A 19,966-nucleotide genomic window follows, 5' to 3' on the forward strand; every position below is an offset into this window, starting at 1 on the left:
GTATATTTTTCAAGCAATACACCAAGACATTTGAAGTAGGCACAATGGGAAATCAAGAATATAACCCTGATTATCGTTTATATCGAATTCTAGGGCTAACCATTATCTCTTCACAAGAGGGCTTTCTGGAGAGCAAGCACCTGCAAAATTTCTGGTAAAAGCCGAAAGTAAAACTTTCAGAACTACAGTTGCAATAACAGTATTGCTTCCCGGTTCGAGGTTTTTGATTGTGGCGTGATTATGCGCAATAAGATTTATCGGGTTGCAAACAGCGCATTTTTATTCTCGCTTTTTCCTTCAAACAGGTGTGGAGAAAACGATGGAAGAAGTCTGGAATGACGTAAGGACTGGTAAGGTGCCAAATACATGTGATTTGTTTCCAACACTACCCAAGCAAACCAGCAATGCACAAGTAGCCCATCTCTACATGAAATCCGTAGCACCATCCAAAGCAGCAATCATTCATACATTACTCTTACACTCAAAGGTGATCTTCTAAACACAATATAAGGGCTATGATTTCAACCAAGAATTCTATATCGTTTACCCCGCCGATCGAACTTCCCGCCCTTGGCTACTGCAACTCGTGACTAGAAGGGCGCCTGTGCACAAAAAAAAAAATTAGTCCTTTTTCTCTTTATTGCTCTACTTGTATTGGTTGGTTGGTCGGTAACAACTTTATTTATAGTCCTACAGAGCTTTCGCCGACGGGGTCTTAGGTCTCCCATATGGGTACTTCGAGGTGTTGCCTCGACGTCGCCTCGCGGGCCTGTTGAACGGCCCCAGAGGTGGTCACCGAGGCTGGGGCTACGCAAGGCAGCAGCCAACAGTGGCGGGAGGGTTACGGAGTTAGCACCATGGGGGCTTTTGTTACAGTCCCAGACCACGTGAGTTAGGGTGGCGATATCAGCGTGGAAGGCCTTGCATATATTTGTCAGGGTATGCACCGGGGTAGAGCCTGTGGTATTGTTCCAGGTTATAGTACGTGAGCGTCTGCAGTTTTCTAATTACCACCGCGTGCGCCCGGTTGTAGCTGGTTGTAGCTGGTCAAGCAGTCTTTCGTGCTGGACCATGAAGGACGGTCGCCGGCGCGGTTCGCGAGCTCGCGAGCTCGCGCGCCTTGCCATGTGCCGTCTCGTTTCGGTTGCGATGCGTTGATACTTCTGCCATGTGCGTCGGGAACCACTGAATTCTTATACGAAATTCTACCTCCTTGTTAAAAAAATTAAGTCCTCAGCAATTGCTTTTGCTAGATAGCGCGGCTTTGTTCAAAGAATGTTGAGCATGAGAGCACCGTTACAATCACATTAGGTGTAATTTGTCGTGCACGATGATTTTCAGATACAAAAAGGAGACTCACCTTACTTTTTATCCTGGCTAGGTCTTCAAAAATTATCTTTCTGAAATATGTTATACAAAGCAAAGAAAATGAGAAAGGATTGAGTGGGAGTGTCTGTCCTCAAGCTGCCGTTTCAACAAAACGACTTTTTAAAATATTTAGGTCCTCTTTTCGAAGCTTTCACAACTTGACTGATGATCGCGCTCGGCTTTCCTCTGTTTACTTTAGGTTTGTGCTGCCAAGTCGGCCAAGGATACTGATGGGGGAGACCTTAGAGTTTGCGTTGTCGCTGCGCTGGTCCAAAATACTATGCCCTATATTTAGCCTCAAAGGTGCTGGGGACGTGAAAATTACAAGTCAAACAATAATTTCGGGCGCGCCTGTCGCCGTTAGAAACCCAGAGAACAGCTTGCAATATACAGCGCAATCAACATTAAATTTAGTACACCAAAAAGATTACATGAAATTGCACACTGTACTGCAGTAGTGCACGGAGGCGGAAAACCGGAGAAACACAATTTTTTCGTCGATCAAAAATTGTCCGATGATTGCAGGGTGGCCATGAAGCCATGTCAAAGTAAGAAGCGCATTCTTTTGTAGCCTCATTGTAGGACGCCAAAAGGGGTTCGTCGCTATAATCATGCGGAGACCGGCTTTTAAAACTGAAAGGCTGCACTATATCTGATGCTCTAAATACTCGTAATCTATAAGTTGTGCCGGGTATAAAATAATTGTTAGTGGAGGAGCACAAAACGCCTAATAACAACATTAGCTATTCAGGTCGCTACACAACTCCTAATATATATATAGATATATATATGTATGTATGTTGAAAGAGTCACATTGAAACAATTTAAAACATTTATGCTACGACCGAAACTTCGAAATAAATGTTTTAAGTTTGTCAGTTTGTGACTCTTTGAACATAATAATTTTAAACATTTGCCTTGAAAACGTTTGATATCGCATATATATATATATATATATATATATATATATATATATATATATATATATATATATTGTTAAGGAAAGAACACAGTGGCAAACGCTAGTTCACTGTTAGACGCACACCACACAACGCGCACCACAGAAAGAAGTCTGCTAGGCCTGAACGTCGTCTTCTTCCCTACTTCACATCAGCACATCGTCCTCGTCTCGATATACTGTGCTCCGTAACAGTATTCTCCGCGCCGAAGAAGCACCGTCCGGTGCGTCCTACACAGGAGAACTCGAATGATATGGTTTCAGACGGGCGACATACACGAGTTCTGAATGAGGAGCTGTGGAAGGATTCTTGGGCTGTAAAGGGGCGATCTCATAGGTCACATCAATGACTTGCCGCAAGACAGAGTAAGGGCCCACGTAACGAGGAAAACGTTTCTCGCACATACCTACACGGCGAGCCGGGTGCCAAAGAAGTACGAGGGAACCAGGAGGGTAGTGGACGTCTCGGTGATGAAGGTCGTAACGACGTTTCTGAGAGCGCTGAGACGCTCCAAGACACTCTCGAGCAATGTGGCGGGCAGCATCAGTGCGGGCGATGGCATCCGAAGCGTAGCTGCAGGAAGAGTCGTCAAGAGGCAGCAAGGTGTCGAATGGGAGTAAAGGGTCACGGCCGAAGAGTAGATAAAAGGGAGAGCATCCGGCGGTATCATGGCGTGAGGAGTTATAGGCCAACGTGACGAAAGGTAAGGAGACATCCCAGTCACGATGCTGATCGGACACATACTTATAAAGCATATTGGTCAGAGTGCGATTGAGGCGCTCAGTAAGACCGTTCGTTTGCGGATGGTAGGCCGTGGTGAACTGGTGACGAGTAGCGCATGAGCGGAGAAGGTCATGAACCACTTGAGAGAGGAAACAGCGGCCACGATCTGTGAGCAGTCGACGTGGAGCGCCATGAATCAAAATGACATCATGCAGAAGAAAGTCGGCAACGTCGGAGGCACAGCTGGTAGTGATAGCCCTGGTTGCAGCATATCGGGTGGTATAATCGATCGCCACAACAATCCACTTGCTTCCAAAAGTCGATGTCGGAAAAGGCCCTAGAAGATCGAGGCCCACACGAGAAAACGGCTCTGTCGGCACTGGAATTGGTTGTAGGGGCCCACTAGGTTGAAGCGATGGTGTCGTACGACGCTGACACAGCTCACAAGCGGCGACGTAGCGACGGACAGAGCGGTAGAGACCAGGCCAGAAAAATCTGCGTCGCACACTGTCATACGTGCTTGATACTCCCAAGTGTCCTGCTGTAGGAACGTCGGGAAGTTGGGCGAGGACACTAAAGAGCAGATGATCCGGAATGACCAGTACCGCGCCATCTGGACGCATATTGCGTCTGTGTAATGTCTCGTTATGGAATACAAACATGCTGGCGGAAGGATCGGGGATGTTGCGCAGCTGGTCAATAACTGGTTGCAGGGCAGGATCACGACGCTGTTCGGAGCCGATATTGATAAAGTCCGAGATGGACAAAACATAGTCGTCAGCAGTATGGTCGGACAAATCGGGAGGATCTACGGGATGGCGTGACAAGCAGTCAGCGTCTTGATGTAAGTGGCCGGACTTGTACACCACAGTAAATTCATACTCTTTTATTCGTAAAGCCCAGCGATCTAAGCGGCCAGTGGGGTCCTTAAGTGAGGACAGCCAACACAAAGCATGATGATCAGTCACTACACAGAAGGACCGCCCAAACAAATAAGGGCGGAATTTGGTCAGCGTTCACACAAGTGCAAGGCATTCCCGCTCGGTGAATGAATATTTGCGCTCAGAGGACGAAAGCAGGTGGCTAGCAGAAGCAATGACGAGGGAGGAACCATGCTGGGACTGGGCAAGGATAGCACCAATACCACGACCGCTAGCGTCGGTGCGCAGTTCGGTAGGTGCAGAAGGATCGAAGTGCGCCAGAACAGGTGGGGTGGTGAGGGAGGAAATAATCGTCGTGAAGGCATAGACTTGGTCACAACCCCATATGAAAGGTACGTTTTTTTGTAGAAGAGAGGTAAGCGGACGAGCGATGTCTGCGAAGTTCCGAATGAAGCGGTGGAAGTAGGAACAAAGGCCAAGGAAGCATCGCACGTCACTTGAGCTACGTGGGGTAGGGAAATCGCGCACGGCTCGAACTTAGTCAGGGTCGGGCTGCACACCATTTGCGTCAACCGAATGACCCAGGACTTTAATTTGGCGCCAGCCGAAGCTGCATTTTTTGGCGTTCAGTTGAAGACCGGCGCGGCTGAAAACGTCCAGGACCTTAGAAAGTCGATCAAGGTGGGTTGCGAATGTGAAAGAGAAAACGACGACATCATCCAAGTAGCATAAACATGCTATGTTGTCCATTGAAAGCCACGGAGGAGTCAGTCCATCATGCGCTCGAATGTCACAGGAGCGTTACAGAGTCCAAATGGCACCACCTTGAATTGATAGAATCCGTCGGGGGTGACAAATGCGGTTTTCTCGCGATCCCGTTCGTCGACAGCAATTTGCTGGTAGGCTGAACGCATGTCAATGGAAGAAAAATAGCTGGCACCATGCAAGCAGTCAAGCGCGTCATCAATTCGCGGAAGAGGGTAAACATCCTTCTTTGTTATTTGATTAAGGTGGCGACAGTCAACACAAAATCTCCACCTTTGTTCTTTCTTTTTGACCAATACGACAGGAGAAGCGCAGGGACTGCAGGAAGGCTCAATAATATTTTGCGCCAGCATCTTGTCCACTTCTTTCTATATAACATGCCGCTCAGTAAGGGAAACACGATAAGGCCGTCTGTGGATGGGGCTGGCGTCACCCGTACTGATTCGATGGGTCAAATTGATGTTTGGCCCAATGATCGGTCCCCGAAATCAAATATATATCACTGTACGACTGCAAAAGGTCGGAGAGAGCTCTGGCTTGGTCATCTGGCAGATCCGCTGCTGTCATGTCTGAAAAGAGGTTCGAATGAAAAGCCGATATATGCTGCTCCGACAGATGCTGAGGGGTTAGATCAGCAACTTCGCAGTCCGCCAAAGGAAACAGATCAGCGGGTGCGATACCATGGGGTACAACCTGAGTCGAACGGCTGAAGTTCAGTACGGGAAGATAGGTGCAGTTAGCAGTGACAGTCACGACGGTATGAGGGAGTATGACGTTGTGACGGAGAACAACATCGGTAATCGGGCAAGTGTCGTATGTGCCGTCAGGAACTGCGGGGATCGGGGCCAGCGGGACATAAATAGCAGCTTCGGGTGGTAGCCGAACAAATTCTGCGGATTGGATGCGAGGCTTGACATCGGTGTTTTCGGAGCAGTAGGGCAGGTCTAAGCGAAGAAGACCAGTTGAGCAATCGATCAGGGCAGAATGGGCCGTTAACAAGTCGATGCCGAGGATCACGTCGTGAGGGCAGCGGTCGTTAACATTGAAGAGGAAAGGGGTATTGCGACCGGAAATACTTACGCGCACAGTGCACAGTCCCACGACGGCAGCGACGCTTCCATTGGCAACACGAACGGCGGATGAAGTGGCGGGTGTAGCAACCTTTTTGAGACGGCGGCGAAAGAATGAGCTGAGGACTGAAATTTTGGCACCAGTGTCGATGAGGGCAGTAACAGGGGAACCATCCACATAGATGTCTATAAGGTTGCGGCGATGAGCGAAGCTCAGCAGAGGATTTTCGGGCCGGGTCGTCAATGCAGCGTCACCTCCGGGAGCTGCATTGGTTAGTTTTCCGGATGAGAGCCGGAGATTTGGGGAGATGAGGAACGACAAGGTTGGGGCGAGCGGGACCTCCGGGTCTGAGGCGATGGTGAGCGGCTGGACATGCCATTGCCAACGGCTTCGGCAATGGCGAGAAATGTGGCCGACACGTGAGCAGTTGAGGCAGATTGGTTGGTCATCCGAGGTTCGCCATTCGTCCGGGTTGCGGTAGCGGTAGCGGTACCGTGTCTGAAAGGGCGTGGTAGGAGCCGCAGCAGCTATGAATGGAACATTAGGTTGGATCGAGGGCTGTGCGGAAGGTTGGCCGGAGTTGAAGCCCACGTTCGCGTTGAGGCCCACATTTACGAACTCCTGGCGAACGACAGATTGGATTAAGGCTATAGTAGCATCCGCTGGCTGAGGAGCGAACGCAACGGGTGTCATAGCTTCTATCTCTCGACGAACAATCCTGGTCAAGTTGGAGGGATGAGATGGCTGCTGTAAGGTTGGACGATTTTTACACGAGGACGTAGCAGCTGTGTTTGGCAAGCGTTCGAAGCGGTGAGTAATAGGGCGGTGTTTTGCTTGCTCAAACTGGCGGCAAACTTGGATAACTGAGTCAACCGTTGGACAATCTTTGCAAAGCAGCAGTTTGTAAACTTCGTCTGCAATTCCCTTTAATATGTGGCCCACCTTGTCCAATTCGGACATGGCGCTGTCCACCTTTCTGCATAGGGCTACAATGTCTTGAATATTAGAGAAGTACGATTCCGTCGAAGACTGGGCAAGGGATGCGAGGTCTTTTTGTGCGCCAAGCTTACGTCCAATCGGCTTGCCAAAATAGGTCTCGAAGCTTCTCCTTGCACATCTCCCACGATGTGATATCGTCTTCATGCGTCTCGAACCAGACGCGCGCCGTACCTGCCAGATAGAAGTTTACATTGGCGAGCATGAGGGTCGCGTCCCAACGGTTGTGCTTGCTGACCCGCTCGTACATGGCGAGCCAGTCTTCTACGTCGACGTGGTCGGTGCCGCAAAAAGTGCCTGGATCGTGAGGCTGCGTCATGACGACGGTGGGAGCTGATGGTGCCGCTGAAGAAGGTGTCGCATCGGATTGCATAGTGATGGTACCAATCTGGCGGCCGCTACGGAGATCCAGGTTTGGCGACTTACGTACTTCCAGCAATCCTCCACCAAATGTTAAGGAAAGAACACAGTGGTAAACGCTAGTTCACTGGTAGACGCACACCACACAACGCACACCACAGAACGAAGTCAGCTAGGCCTGAGCGTCGTCTTCTTCCCTACTTCACATCAGCACGTCGTCGTCGTCTCGATATACTGTGCTCCGTAACAATATATATATATATATATATATATATATATATATATATATATATATATATATATATATATAATGAAGAGGGGTTTATTGGCAGTTATTCGGAGGACTGGAGACGGCGACCGGTGACACCAGGCGATCGTAGAGCGAGGCACAATATCGTCCGAACAAAACGGTCCGAGCTCTCAGTGTGCGCGTCAGCTGAACGGCTTCTTCATCGTCGTTAGCTTCGGCGCTGTATCATCTTCTTCCTTACAATATATATGTATATATATATATATATTGTAGGGGTGTGTTTATTCAGTCGACGCAGATGGATTCAGCTGCTCGGGAAGAACTCGCAGCGGGGCGTCAGGCGTAGCGAATCACGAAGACAACGACCAACTTCTTCGTTTTTGAGAGCGCCAGCACGCGACGCATGTTAGTGCCTATAACGATGAAGATTACCACACTACAGTTTCCCCCCGGGTAGACAAGGAGCCATCACGGCGACTCATGGAGCCGAAACGACAGACGGATCGTAGTGGGGCTTGATTCGGTCCACATGAACTATTGCGTCCATAGCGACGCACGTCCGCAGAGGGTGTAACGGGCTCAACTACGTAGTTGACAGGAGATGTTTATATATATATAATATATATATATATATATATATATATATATATATATATATATATATATGTATGTATATATAAATTCATACATATTAAGCTATTTCGCGACCATAGTCACCCGTGACGTATGATCGGCATAAAGTGGGACCTAGTGGAACTTAAGCAATACAGGCAAGGCGCAAACCTATATCATATCCTGGGGCATGGCTCACCCGATGTATTCAGAGAGGCGCGTCGGAGAAATTCGAAGAACTTAATTGCATGTACTGGCGACAGCGAGAGCTACTTTGGTATTAGAGTAGAAGCACAACATTGCACTGTAAACGCCATCAAGAATCTTAGGTACCCGAATACTGTGCCGGAGTACAGGATACGGCGGCAAACTGCGTGTGCACGCTTCTATATTTTTTTTATTATGATGTGTGGTTTAGTGAAATGAAAATTTGAAATGCTCCTCTCGGCTACACTGCTTCCTTATCCGTGCTGTATTTAAACGTACGATATGTTATTTAAACGTATAATATTTCAAGGCCATTTTTAACCTTCACTAGAACAGCAAAGCACCATCGGAGGTATTGCAGTTTTTCTTAACTAGCGTAGCTTCGGTAGATTACAAAAAAAGGCGCTTCTGAGGAAGTGCTATGTGATTCCTGTCAGACAACGATTAAAATGCGCGTTGTTTTCAGCTACAAAGTGCCGAAGGCCAATCTTCACCGCAAGTATTCTTGAAGGTGCATCAGCTTTATTAGAAATTACTGTAAAATAAATTCACCGACCCTCTCAATTCAGAACAGTCGTTTACCCAGTGGAAGCTAGGTGGACCAGAACCACTGCTAAGTAGCAGCTTGACATAGCTTTTGGCGCCGGAAGGAATGCAGGTATCTAAATATATATCACCGTGCCTAGCTACCGTAACTTACTTTAATGTGAGAAGGACTATGAACTACGAATGCATGCGTTTTATTGATACGTTAGCTAGCAACCAATGACACGACGGAGCGTTTTAAACTTTGCATTTACTTATCCAACACATGCTACGTAGTTAAAATTACTTGCGGTTCAGCTCTGGTTAACCCTAGCTGAATTGAGAAAGCAACGGCGGAAGCTTCTTTGGCTGCTACATTATTCCCTTATGACGCCCTATCAGTGTAAGGTGCTACAATGTTGGGGACACTTATGATCATCTTTTAAGGTTATGACGTGAGAGCGTAAGCTAGGAGCCCACATATTAAGTCACGCTTGAACCGAAGCATGCGGGCGTGCCTGCGTGTCGCAAGGGTAACGAGAATGCAAATGGTTCTGACAGGCTGATTCGGATTTCACCCACCCATATGAAAGGAGCGACCCGAGTTGGTAGCTCCTGCCCGTGGCATAGAGGTAACGTGAATTCAAATGTCATGGCAGGCTGATTCCACCGCGGCGAAGCGCGCTAATATCCGCGAAACGTCACCTCCTCTCCTCTTCCCGCGGAGCACACACTTGGCGGGAGCGAGCGGCAGCGGCGCGGCGTAGAGTACCTGGAAAATTTTCAGGGTACCGCAAAGGTGCCCGCGGGCGCCATCTTCCTTCCAGACCGTCGGACCCAGCCGCCGCCTGAACGGCGAGTGACCGCATTCGTAGACATCTAACGTGTTTTGAAGATAGCAAAGCTGAAAGATTTTGGTATGTTTATTCAGAGCAGTACCACCAGTGATTATGGGGTCACTAACTTAATTACTTTAGTCCGCAATCGATGGGAAAAGATTAAGTGCGTGGGTGAACCGGCGAACACTTCAGGGCGCCTGCTCTTGTAAATCGCCAGCCATCTGGGGCAACTCGTGTTCTACGCGTAGTGCAGTGGAGTTACAACATTATAAAGTGACCAACTGTGAAATAGCATGTCTGTGAAGATCGCAGTTACGTGTGCGTATATTGTTAAGCCATTGAGAATTCTGTCCGCTGGCGCCGCTGTGCCAGACGCGGAAAGACACGGAAGGCAAGGTGCAGAGTTTATTAAGCTCTGACACGATGAATCGCTTTGTATAAGCAACACTAAATCCAGCAGCAGGTTCACCGAGACAACGTAAACAAACTAAGATACAATTTAGTATCGCCGTCGCTGCGCCAAGAACGCCAAGCAGGCTTTGTTGAACCATATTGTTTTGCGTGAACTTAATTATTTTGCGGCGCCATCATTAAGTGATAGAAAATTAACGCGCTGATCTCGCCCATTTTCACCCTGAAAAAAAAACGGCCTGCTATATAATCGGTATCACCGCGTGGTTGTGAATATTTTAATTTTCATTGTATAATGGGTAATGGTATCTCTTTATGTTGTTTCATCGCCATACACCTCGTGCCAACCACTGCGGCGCCATCTGGCGGAGCGGAGCGAGCGACTGCGAGCGCGGCGCCAAGCAGATAAAGCTGAGGCTGAGACCAAAAAGGAGTTGCTACATGTAATGCCGCCATTATCAAACTGATCACAGTGGCCTGCATAGTGTTCTCTCGCTATGTCAAAAATAAGCAAGGTTTGAACTGGAGTTTTAAAAACTGCTGTAGATAACGTAGCTTTGCAAAATTTTTACGCATTCTTTCAAGCTTTGTAACACTTTTCAGACGTTGTTTGTGATATGAAAAATTGATGTGGGACCATTGTACATCAAGTTCGCCGAGGAGACGCTCTATGAGTTCTGATTTGAAAGTTCTGCTTTCGAGAGATGCTTCACGCTTCAGCTTGCTGTTACACGATCAAATCGTTTCAAATAGGAAGCCTTTCGTTACATAGTGCCGCTGCCGCCCTTATGCATTGCAACGGAAACTTCATGCGTTGTATGGAAGGGCAAATCTCCAAAAAGATCTGGCCTGTCGCCTCACGTACGTGTGAGCAAACGCGACGCATTGCACTTTCGTTTCCAAATTTGCGGACAGAAATACAGACAGAAAACATCATTTAAAATAAAGGGGGCGGGGGAACTGGGGGGGGGGGGGGGGGGGGTCAGTGAGTGGAGTCTATTTCAAGACCCCAATGGCCTGGGATGCCGCTCTTGCCTGAGTTACAAGCCTACGCTGGGTAGCTAGATCAGAGCATAGCAGAGTGGCCTCCCATTGCGCCTCCGAATGGTGTATGTTTGTCTGCAGGTTGGGGGCCCGTGCACCCCCATGTAACATGGTAGGCGGTGGGCTGGTCGTTGCACCAAGGGCATATGTCTGTGTAGTATTTTTGGAAGATGATGCTTTATTGATGTAGGCTGGGGAAAGTGTTGGTTTGGAGCTGTCGCTATTCCCGCTTTACCTGTGCATTTAGCCTGTCGTGTGGAGGGGGATAAATCGGACGCTGTTCTCGTAGGCACTTAAGTCACGCGCCGTAAGCAGTGAGGACAGGAATGCTAGTTGTGAGATCGGGGATGGCCGCCGCTCGGTTTGTGTGGCCTCCAGCTAGCCTGCCCGCGACCCCATTATCTTTCAACCCGGAGTGCCCCGTGACCCAAGTGATCTGGCGATTGAGCAGTGAATTTGTAGCCAATGAATTAGTTGGGAAGTTAGCTAATTTTGTAGGTATTCTGCCTGTAATAAGGAGTCGACACGCCGCTTGTGAGTCAGTGATTACGTGAAACTCTCGGTTGGTCGCGTCTCCGTAGGCAATGGCCAGCACGACCGCCGCCACTTCCGCTCTGTGATAGTACAGTGTGGGATGGACTTGCTGGAGACTTCTGTGTAAGAAGAGCTCGCCACCACGGCTGCTGCTGCGGTCGATTTATGCTCGTATAGAGCGGCATCCACATAGCCAGTTTTCGGACTGCGTTCCACTGCGCGCTTAAGGCAATTCACTCGGGTGTTCTTTTTGCCTTTGTTGTGGACTGCAGACATGTTTTTTAGAAGTGCGGCCACATATATTATTTGCCCGATATGGAACAGGAATGTAAGTCGTTGACCGAATGGCTTCCCTATTGAAAGAAACCTATATATAGGACCTATTCATATCTGGTTATTGGACATGGGAGTTGTGGGAGTGGTAGGAGTAAAAGGAGTAGTAGGAGTCGCAGGTTATGTGCGTTGTAGAATGTGGCCAGCGCCCCTCGTTGTGGGGAAAATGCGGATGCAGGCAAAAAGACTTTCAGGTAAATAAAAAAATGCACGAAAATGAAAACATGCCGCGCCAGGAATCGAACCATTATCTCACGGATTACACCGCATGCTAGCCCAGCATGCTAACCACTAAACCAAGCAACTTTTTTTTTTGACATGGTATTTATTATACAGAAAGGGTTACGTGCACAGACTATTTACAATTCCTTCAGCCATTGCCGAGATGCACAACAGAAGACACAATTTTTTAAAAGGCAAGCAAAAATAAGCACCGTGTCACCAGCGGAAAACAATGAGGTTGAAAGTCATTTTCATCATAAGTGTCCTTCAGTTGCAGCATCATTGTGCTAAAATGGAGTCTAGGTCGAACAACAGCTTCAGCGTTGCGATCCGACATGCGTGTCTTCCACAAGCTATGAAGTCCAATAAAGAAAAACATGTCATATGGTTCGTAATCACATTGTGTAACAGCAAGATACCGCCCACTGTACGAATTTAGAACAAAGTCTTTCTTTAGAGTTCTTTGCAGCACATCCCAAAAAAGAATTGCGTCTTTGCAATTAATGAAACAGTGCTCAATTGTTTCGGGCACATCACACAGACGGCAGTTTACAGAAGATACAAAAATATTTTTTCTATGGAGCCATGTGTTAACAGGTAGAGCTTCGGTGTGTAATTTAAAGAAAAACGTTTTCGTGCAAGGAGAAATCTGCATTTTGCGCACCCTTTTTAAAGCATTGCTACCAAATCCTTGTATAGTATCTTGCGCGAAACAGAATATAAGTACTCATTCGAGAATCATACTGTCAAAAAACTCACCGAAGCATAAACTTCCTGCATAAATCCTAGTAACTGCGGACAATAAGTAAAATCTGAAGAAACCACTAATTCGGGAAGCAGATTCATGAAATTAACGTGTAGAAATGCTCTAGTAAACGGATGTGAACAATCACGAAAAAAGAAGAAACGGGCAACTAACTGCCTTACAGATGCACTAAGCCGAGCCCCCTTGCACAAACAGGTCTGAATAGGTTATCACGCCGAATCGGTTCAAAATTGGATGACCAAATAAACGTCGCAAATATTCGGTGAAAACGCTGGATGTAATGCCTAGCACAGTGGAGGACCTGAAGCACATAATAACGTTTTGTCGCCAAAAACACGTTGCAGGCCTGAGCCCGACCGAATATTGAAAGCCAATAGGGGACAAATGTATTAGCATAACGCTGGACTACTGGAACGCGCTCTTTCCGGTAATTTGAACTTGACTTAAATGCATGCAGTGGAACGCCTAGATATTTAGGGGCACACATGACCATTCAATTCCTGCATATAGGGGTGGTGTTGAGCCCCACGAACCAAACCAAAAGCCGGAACTCTTGGAGTGATTCATCTGAGCACCAGAAACAACGCCACATTCTTCTATGCTGGATATAACTTTTTCTACGCTTGGTTTGTCAGTGCAGAAAAACGCAAGATCATCCGCATATGCAAGCACTTTAACCTCATTTCCAAGGAGAGGGAAGCCATGGATACTACTGTTATGTAAAACACTCTGACAAAGTGGACAGCCTTGCTTCACAGAAGAGTTGATTGGTATGGGGCTTGATAGGTGGCCATTTACAATTAGGCGAGTCGAACAATTTCTATAGCAAAGTTGCACCCCCTTCAGTACTACAGAACCAACGTTCGCTCGTTCCAGAAGAGAAAACAGGAAAGAATGACGAACTCGATGAAATGCTTTTGCGAGGTCGGCCTGAAGTAAAGCAACCTGATCATGAGAGCAGGAGCACGATTCGAGGACTGTGCGCGCAATATGTACATTACTTTGTATGGCTCGTCCCCTCAAGCCGCACGTCTGGTGAGGGCCGATGAGAACCGACATTGCGAACTGTAGGCGATTTGATAAAAGTTTGGCGAAAATCTTGTAATCCACATTTGCCAGTGCGATTGGTCTATAGCCTTCCACTGAGCGCAGTTTTTCTTCACCAGTACTCTGGAATTAGGACAGTGTGGCATTTTGTAAAAGTCTCGGGAAGGGCTTCTAGATCAAAACTTATCGCGAAGACATCTAGCAGGATAGGAGCAAGAGCAGTTTTAAAAGCTTTGTGAAATTCAGAGGAAATGCCATCAGGACCAGGCGTTTTCGAAAGAGGTAATTGATCAATTGCCACTTCTACTTCTTGCTGCGTGAAAGAGCTACTAATTACAGAACAATCCTATTCTGATAAAGGGGCCACCAGGGATGTAAAACGCGAGATGTTAGAATTTCTTACAGGAGGAGTGGCACTAAACAACATCGAGCAATAATCCACGAATGCGGACGTAACCTCATTCGTACTCGTAACCAATGTGCCATTACGCATAATTCCCGGAATCAGCTTTGCAGTCGCATGATGACATCAAGCAAAGCTTGCCGCGTCGACCGTTCGCAGTGTAAAGCACACTTGACACGAGATCGAATTAAGGCACCCCTGTATCGTTCCGCATCATGCCTTTGTAACTCACTTTTGACACTAGCAATTTCGTCCGTATATGATCCAGGGGATTCACATTCTAGCCCATACAGGTTACACAAGTTTTTGTTAAGTGTCTCCTCCTGATGTTTCCTGTAGAAAGATTTAATTGAGCCAAGTTCAATTGCTATCGCACGTACTTCTTGCTTGAACATTTCCCAAGCGGCAAACAATGGTAGATTTCTGGAAAAACATGATTGGAGCTGTGAGCGCACACGAATGATAAATTCTTGATCATTTACCAGCGATGAGTTTAACTTCCAAAGTTCCCACTGCGGCCTAAACTTTGAATGGTAATTGCCACCGAGCCGGGCTACTACCATGCTATGATCAGAAAACGAAACCGGTATAGTTTCGCAAAGAAGCCAGCGGGAAACTAATGTACAAGATGCATAGATCCGGTCTAGACGAGCATGAGAATGCGCCTGAATGTGGGTGAATGATCTAAAAGCACGGCAGGACCCCCTGTATAAACCAGTCCCGCCTCTTCTGTAACAGGGAACAAAAGTTCCCCACTCCTGTCACTGCGTGCATCTGGACTAGAACGATCTATGGGGTTGCAAACACAGTTGAAGTCACCCATTAGCACAAGATGTCGGTCACATTCAAGTAAGCTGGCGATGTGTTCAAAAAAACATGCGCTGTGTCAGAGTATTAAAAGCGTAGACATTAATTATCCACCATGGTTTCCTAAAGAGTATTACATTAATACCGTTTCATGGGCTAGTTGGTTCATATTTGTACTGTGAAAAACTGCGCCGAAATAAACACACCCCTCTTCTTTCTTGTGGTGTGTTTATTTCGGCGCAGTTTTTCACAGTACCTAAAGAGTAGAAAATAGCAGCATATCAACCTACCCTCGGCGTCGATATTATAAGTTAGGCCAGTACAAGGCAGCGTCTTTCACAGAAACAGAAAACAACCTGCCGACAAGCCCACAGCATGCGCAACAATGACATTAAAATCTGCCAAAAAGGGCTGTAGTGCCCTCTCGGTTTCCTCCTCTCTCTCTATCTTTGTCTCTTGGACTTCCACAATATCTAGACGCCTGCTGTGCAAAAGTCGGCGAAGTTGCATCTGTCTCTGGCGAGACCTAAGACCCCGTACATTGAGAGTTGCAAGCACTATCTCTTCATAGACCGCCATGGTGAAAACACATTGTTTTGCCTACAATTTCATTTGCCTCTCGGAAGACGGCGAAGCCGCCTCCGAACCACCGCCAGGCCTCCTCGACCGCGAACGCCGGCACTTCCCTTTGTGCTTCGACGCTCGACCGCGACGACGATGCTTGTTGCCAGCTTGATCGTCCTCGTCACTGGACTCGGAGGCACATGATGCACGGCGTTTCAAGACTGGCTCGTCGGCAGCCGCGAGCCCGTCAGCCACAGGAACTTGGCCCTGGTCTGGACGTTGTTGCACAGCAACGGCCACAGGGGTCACAATATCCGCGGTGACATTCGCTGGGTAATCGGGAACGACTGGTGGATCGTCTGCGGTTGGCTCCTTGTCCGAAGCTTGACACGACATCTCGTCCAAGGCCTGAGACGCTGAGTTGTTCTCATTACCCTCGGACGCATGAGCAGTATTTTGTTCCTCAGTATCCTGTGGAGTAGCACTTGAGGACTCGGCCACAACGAAGACAGGAAGGTCGCCAGACGCATCAATTATCTCAGACGCGTCCATGATGTGCTCCCGTAATGCTTCGTCAGGCGGCCGGACTCGGTGCCGAAGCTTGTCCGCGTATGTAACCACACATTCCTCTGCTGTGTGGCCGAAACGCCGGCAATCTTCGCAACGCGGCGTACGGCAGTGCCAACGAATGTGTCCTACACGGTTGCAGCGGAGACAGAGAGGTGGTCGGACAGGTATCAAAACGAGGCTCTGCACTCCACACACAGTTAGCTGATGTGCAACGTCACCAACGCTAACCCCTTCGGCAAGAGTCAAAGTCGCATCTCGGCTGAGCGTCTTCATCTGTTCCATATCGGCAACTTTCCAGTTTTCCCGCGAAATCGAGGTGACTTTGCCATAAGCTTGTAGAGCTTCACCAATAAAGGAGTCATCCAAGCATTCAGACAACCAGAGAAGTTTAGCCTTTATCTCCTTCGGATCTGGATCCACAACAACACAGCGACGGTTCTTAACCAATGAATCTCCACATGAGACTAGTTTTGCTTTAGAGTGCGCCGATTTACATGTAACCATCCAGACATGCGACATTTGTAATTGTCCGATAGAGCTTATTTCCTCCAAATCCACCACGTTCCGAAGGGCATCTCTGAAGTCTTGGGCACGGTAGGGGCGACCGGCGACGTCAGCATGCAGAAAAACAGAATCGACGACAAGCTTACCAGTTGGGAAACGGGGAAGGACAACACGGTAATCATTACAGCTGGCATTAACCTGAGCAGTACCTCGGCCTAAGGCCGACTGAACCTTTGTAGCGGGAGAGCATCGTGAAACGCTACCCGCGCCACTGAAGCAACTCGCGCCACCGAACCGACGAGAACGCGGTCCTTTCCACCAAGGCGACTTTTTTTTTCAGCATGGTATTTATTACATGCTTTTAAATTCAGCATACAGTTATATAGATTGTTTACAGAGTAATCAGCCTGTAGGCGAAAAGTCCAATTGGAACCTACAACACAACACCACACAACTAGAATACGACTTAGCACAACTTCACTACAAAGAGGAGGAGGAGAAAACTTTATTAAAAAAAATGTAAACACTCCCAGGAGGACCTCTTAGTCCAGGAGCCCTCTGGCTGTTCCTTCTAGCTTAGCCCGCTCGACCAGCCGTAACTGATCTGCAGGTTGCGTGGCTAGAAGGGCAGCCTCCCAGGAGGAGGGGGTGGGGTGTTTGACGGGAAGAACGCGGATGGGATGTGGGCATTCCCATAAGTAATGGTAGAGGGTGGGTGGGGTGGCGTTGCATGTGGTGCAGTATGGTGGGAAGTCCGTGGGGTGAAATATGTGGGCAAACTGAGGAGATGGAAACGAATGTGTTTGGAGCTGTCGCCAGTGATGTGAGAAAGCGTGTGATGTGGTGGCGGGTACGTGGCACGGCAGCGACGATAGTAGTGAACAATTCTAGTGTAGTCAAGAGGTTCGATGGTGGTGTATAATGAAGGTTTGGGGAGGACGTCCACCGGCGCCCGGAAGCTTAATTCTCGGGCAAACGCATGAGCGCGCTCATTTCCGAGGATGTCCTCATGCCCAGGAACCCATGTGATGGTGATGGTACCGAGAGGGGTAGGTAGAGTAGATAATATTTGAGCATATGAGTGTGGGGGGGTTCCTCGCAGTAGATATCTGTATTCTGTTTGGGAGTCTGTGCATATTGTGGTGTGCTGAGTCTGCAACTGACTGATGTGTGCAATTGCGAATGTAATGGCCAAGCATTCGGCCTCGGCGATGCTAGTGCAGTGGATGGAGGCGGCATTGAATGTTGAGCGGCGAATGCCCGTGAATACAGCAGTGCAGATGTGAGGAATGTCCGGATTGTGTGAAGCATCCGTGTAGATGATGTCTTGGCGTGTAGAGTACTGTTTGGAAAAATATGAGGCACGGGCTGCGCGACGACCTTTGTGGTGTTCGGGATCCATATTTTGTGGGAGGGTTTTGAGCTCGAGGAGGCTCCGCAGATGCGTAGGGATGGGTATATGAGTATGAGGTGAGGGATCAGGGATATTGTAGCCCATTGAGCGCAAGAGATGAGTGCCTGTAGATGTTGTGCGGAGTCGACGTTGTTGGCGGGAGAGGTGCGCCTCTATGATCTCCTCAACATTGTTATGAATGCCTAATTGAAGGAGCCGAATCGTACTGGTATGACGAGGTAAATGGAGGGCAGCTTTAACGGCTGAGCGGCGTAGGACGTTAAGTTTATTGAGTTGGGTTTTGTTGATGTGATGGTAGGGGAGGTGGTAAGCTAGTCGACTAACGATAAGAGCATCTACGAGTCTTAAAGTGTCTTTTTCCTTGAGGCCATGACTGCGGCTTGAAATGCGACGAATGAGATGTGTTATCTGGTTGATTTGGCGCTGCAGGAGGTGTATGGTGTAGGTGGCTCTAGTGTCCTGTTGAATGTGGAGAACCCGCAGTCGGAGCCGCGGTACTTTCACTACAACGGTGGCAAGGAAAGACAATACATCAACAATGGCAGCCAGTCCGGTTCACAATCACTATCTTCGTACGTGTCTCTAACCTGTCGTACCATCTGGCCGAAATGAGTAGCGGGGGAGACCAGAGGTGTAGCATTCCGACCCAACATACGCGTTTTCCACAGGCTGTGCAGTCCAAGGAGGAAAATCATATCAAAGGGTCGTGGTCATGTTCGGTGGTTATCAAGTAACGCACACTGTGGGAATTCAAAATAAAGTCTTCAATGTTCTTTGCAGAACGTTCCAAAATAATATTGCATCTTTGCAGGCAATAAAACAGTGTTCGATGGTTTCAGGTGTGTCACATAACCTGCAATTAACAGAAGAAACGAAATTTTTTTTTTTCTGAAGCCACACTTTAACAGGCAAAACCTTGGCATGAAGTTTAAAGAAAAACGTTTTAGTAGAAGGCGAGATCGGGATTTTGCGCACCTTTTTTAACACATCATGCCCCATATAATTAGAATAAAGTGAACGATATAAGGGAGACGGGAATAACATAGATATCAAATCTTGGTATAAATTTTTCCGTGAAACAGAGAATAAGTACTCATAAGAAAAGCGAACTGCCAGAAAACGCACTAAATCGGAAACTTTCATAAAACCAAATAATAAGGGCCGATCGGTAAAATTGGAAGAGACCACTCAGTTTGGAAGAAAGTTCACTAGGTTAGTTTGCAGGGATGCTCTGATAATTGGATGGGAGCTATTACGGGAAAAGAAGAAGCGAGCAACTAACTGTCTGACATAGAGATGTGTCAAACCTTGTCCGCCAGCAGAAACATGCTTGAATAAGTTATCGTGCCGCATAGACTCAAAACTGGGCGACTATACGAACGTCGTAAACGTTCGGTGAAAACTGTGGATGTAATTCCTCGCGCAATGGAGTACCTGTAAAACATAATAAAGTTTGTAGCAAGAAACATGTTACACGCCTGTGCTCGGCCAAAAATTGATTGGCGGTGCGGAACAAAAGTCCGAGCATTGTTTTTGAGTGCCGTGACCCGCTCTTTCCAGTAACGTTCACTGAATTTGAATGCATGAAGGGAAACGCCAAGGTATTTAGGGGGAACACGAGGCCATTCAATTCCAGCATAATAAGTCGGAATTGCTCCCCATGAATCGAACCACAGACCCGAACTTTTAGACTTATTCATTTGAGCGCCAGATACAATGCCAAACTACTCAATGGTGGTTATAATTTTGTCGGTGTTGGGTTTGTCTGTGCAGAAAAACGCCAAATCGTCG

At 47.7% G+C, this 19,966-nt stretch overlaps 1 protein-coding gene and 1 long non-coding RNA gene across 2 annotated transcripts in view; one reads left to right on the forward strand and one right to left on the reverse strand.

The window, feature by feature from the left end:
- The first annotated feature begins 301 nt into the window (after positions 1-301).
- The window catches only part of LOC146194877 (uncharacterized), a 38,571-nt gene continuing 18,906 nt past the window's right edge, over positions 302-19,966 (forward strand). The window contains exon 1 of the long non-coding RNA XR_014705503.1: positions 302-350. This is a non-coding gene — a long non-coding RNA (uncharacterized LOC146194877). The remainder of the gene's footprint in view (positions 351-19,966) is intronic.
- Positions 14,960-18,815, reverse strand: LOC146194878 (uncharacterized). The gene is made up of 3 exons (XM_084595948.1): positions 18,772-18,815; positions 16,173-17,032; positions 14,960-15,045 (listed from the first exon to the last, which is right to left on the reverse strand). The coding sequence occupies exons 1-3, from the start codon at positions 18,813-18,815 to the stop codon at positions 14,960-14,962; spliced, it is 990 nt and encodes a 329-aa protein (XP_084452074.1).

This window comes from Amblyomma maculatum, chromosome 3 (assembly GCF_055883805.1).
Source record: "Amblyomma maculatum isolate TAMU_Amacu chromosome 3, ASM5588380v1, whole genome shotgun sequence".
In the NCBI taxonomy this organism is placed as follows: Eukaryota; Metazoa; Arthropoda; class Arachnida; order Ixodida; family Ixodidae; genus Amblyomma; species Amblyomma maculatum.

Coding starts and splice junctions, on each gene's coding strand:
- LOC146194878 (XM_084595948.1), bottom strand. CDS start 18,815: ATGCTACACCTCTGGTCTCCCCCGCTACTCATTTCGGCCAGATG. Junction 17,033..18,771: donor CTACTCATTTCGGCCAGATG/GTACGACAGGTT, acceptor GAGTTGCTTCAG/TGGCGCGGGTAGCGTTTCAC. Junction 15,046..16,172: donor CGTTGTGGCCGAGTCCTCAA/GTGCTACTCCAC, acceptor TCCCTGTTACAG/AAGAGGCGGGACTGGTTTAT.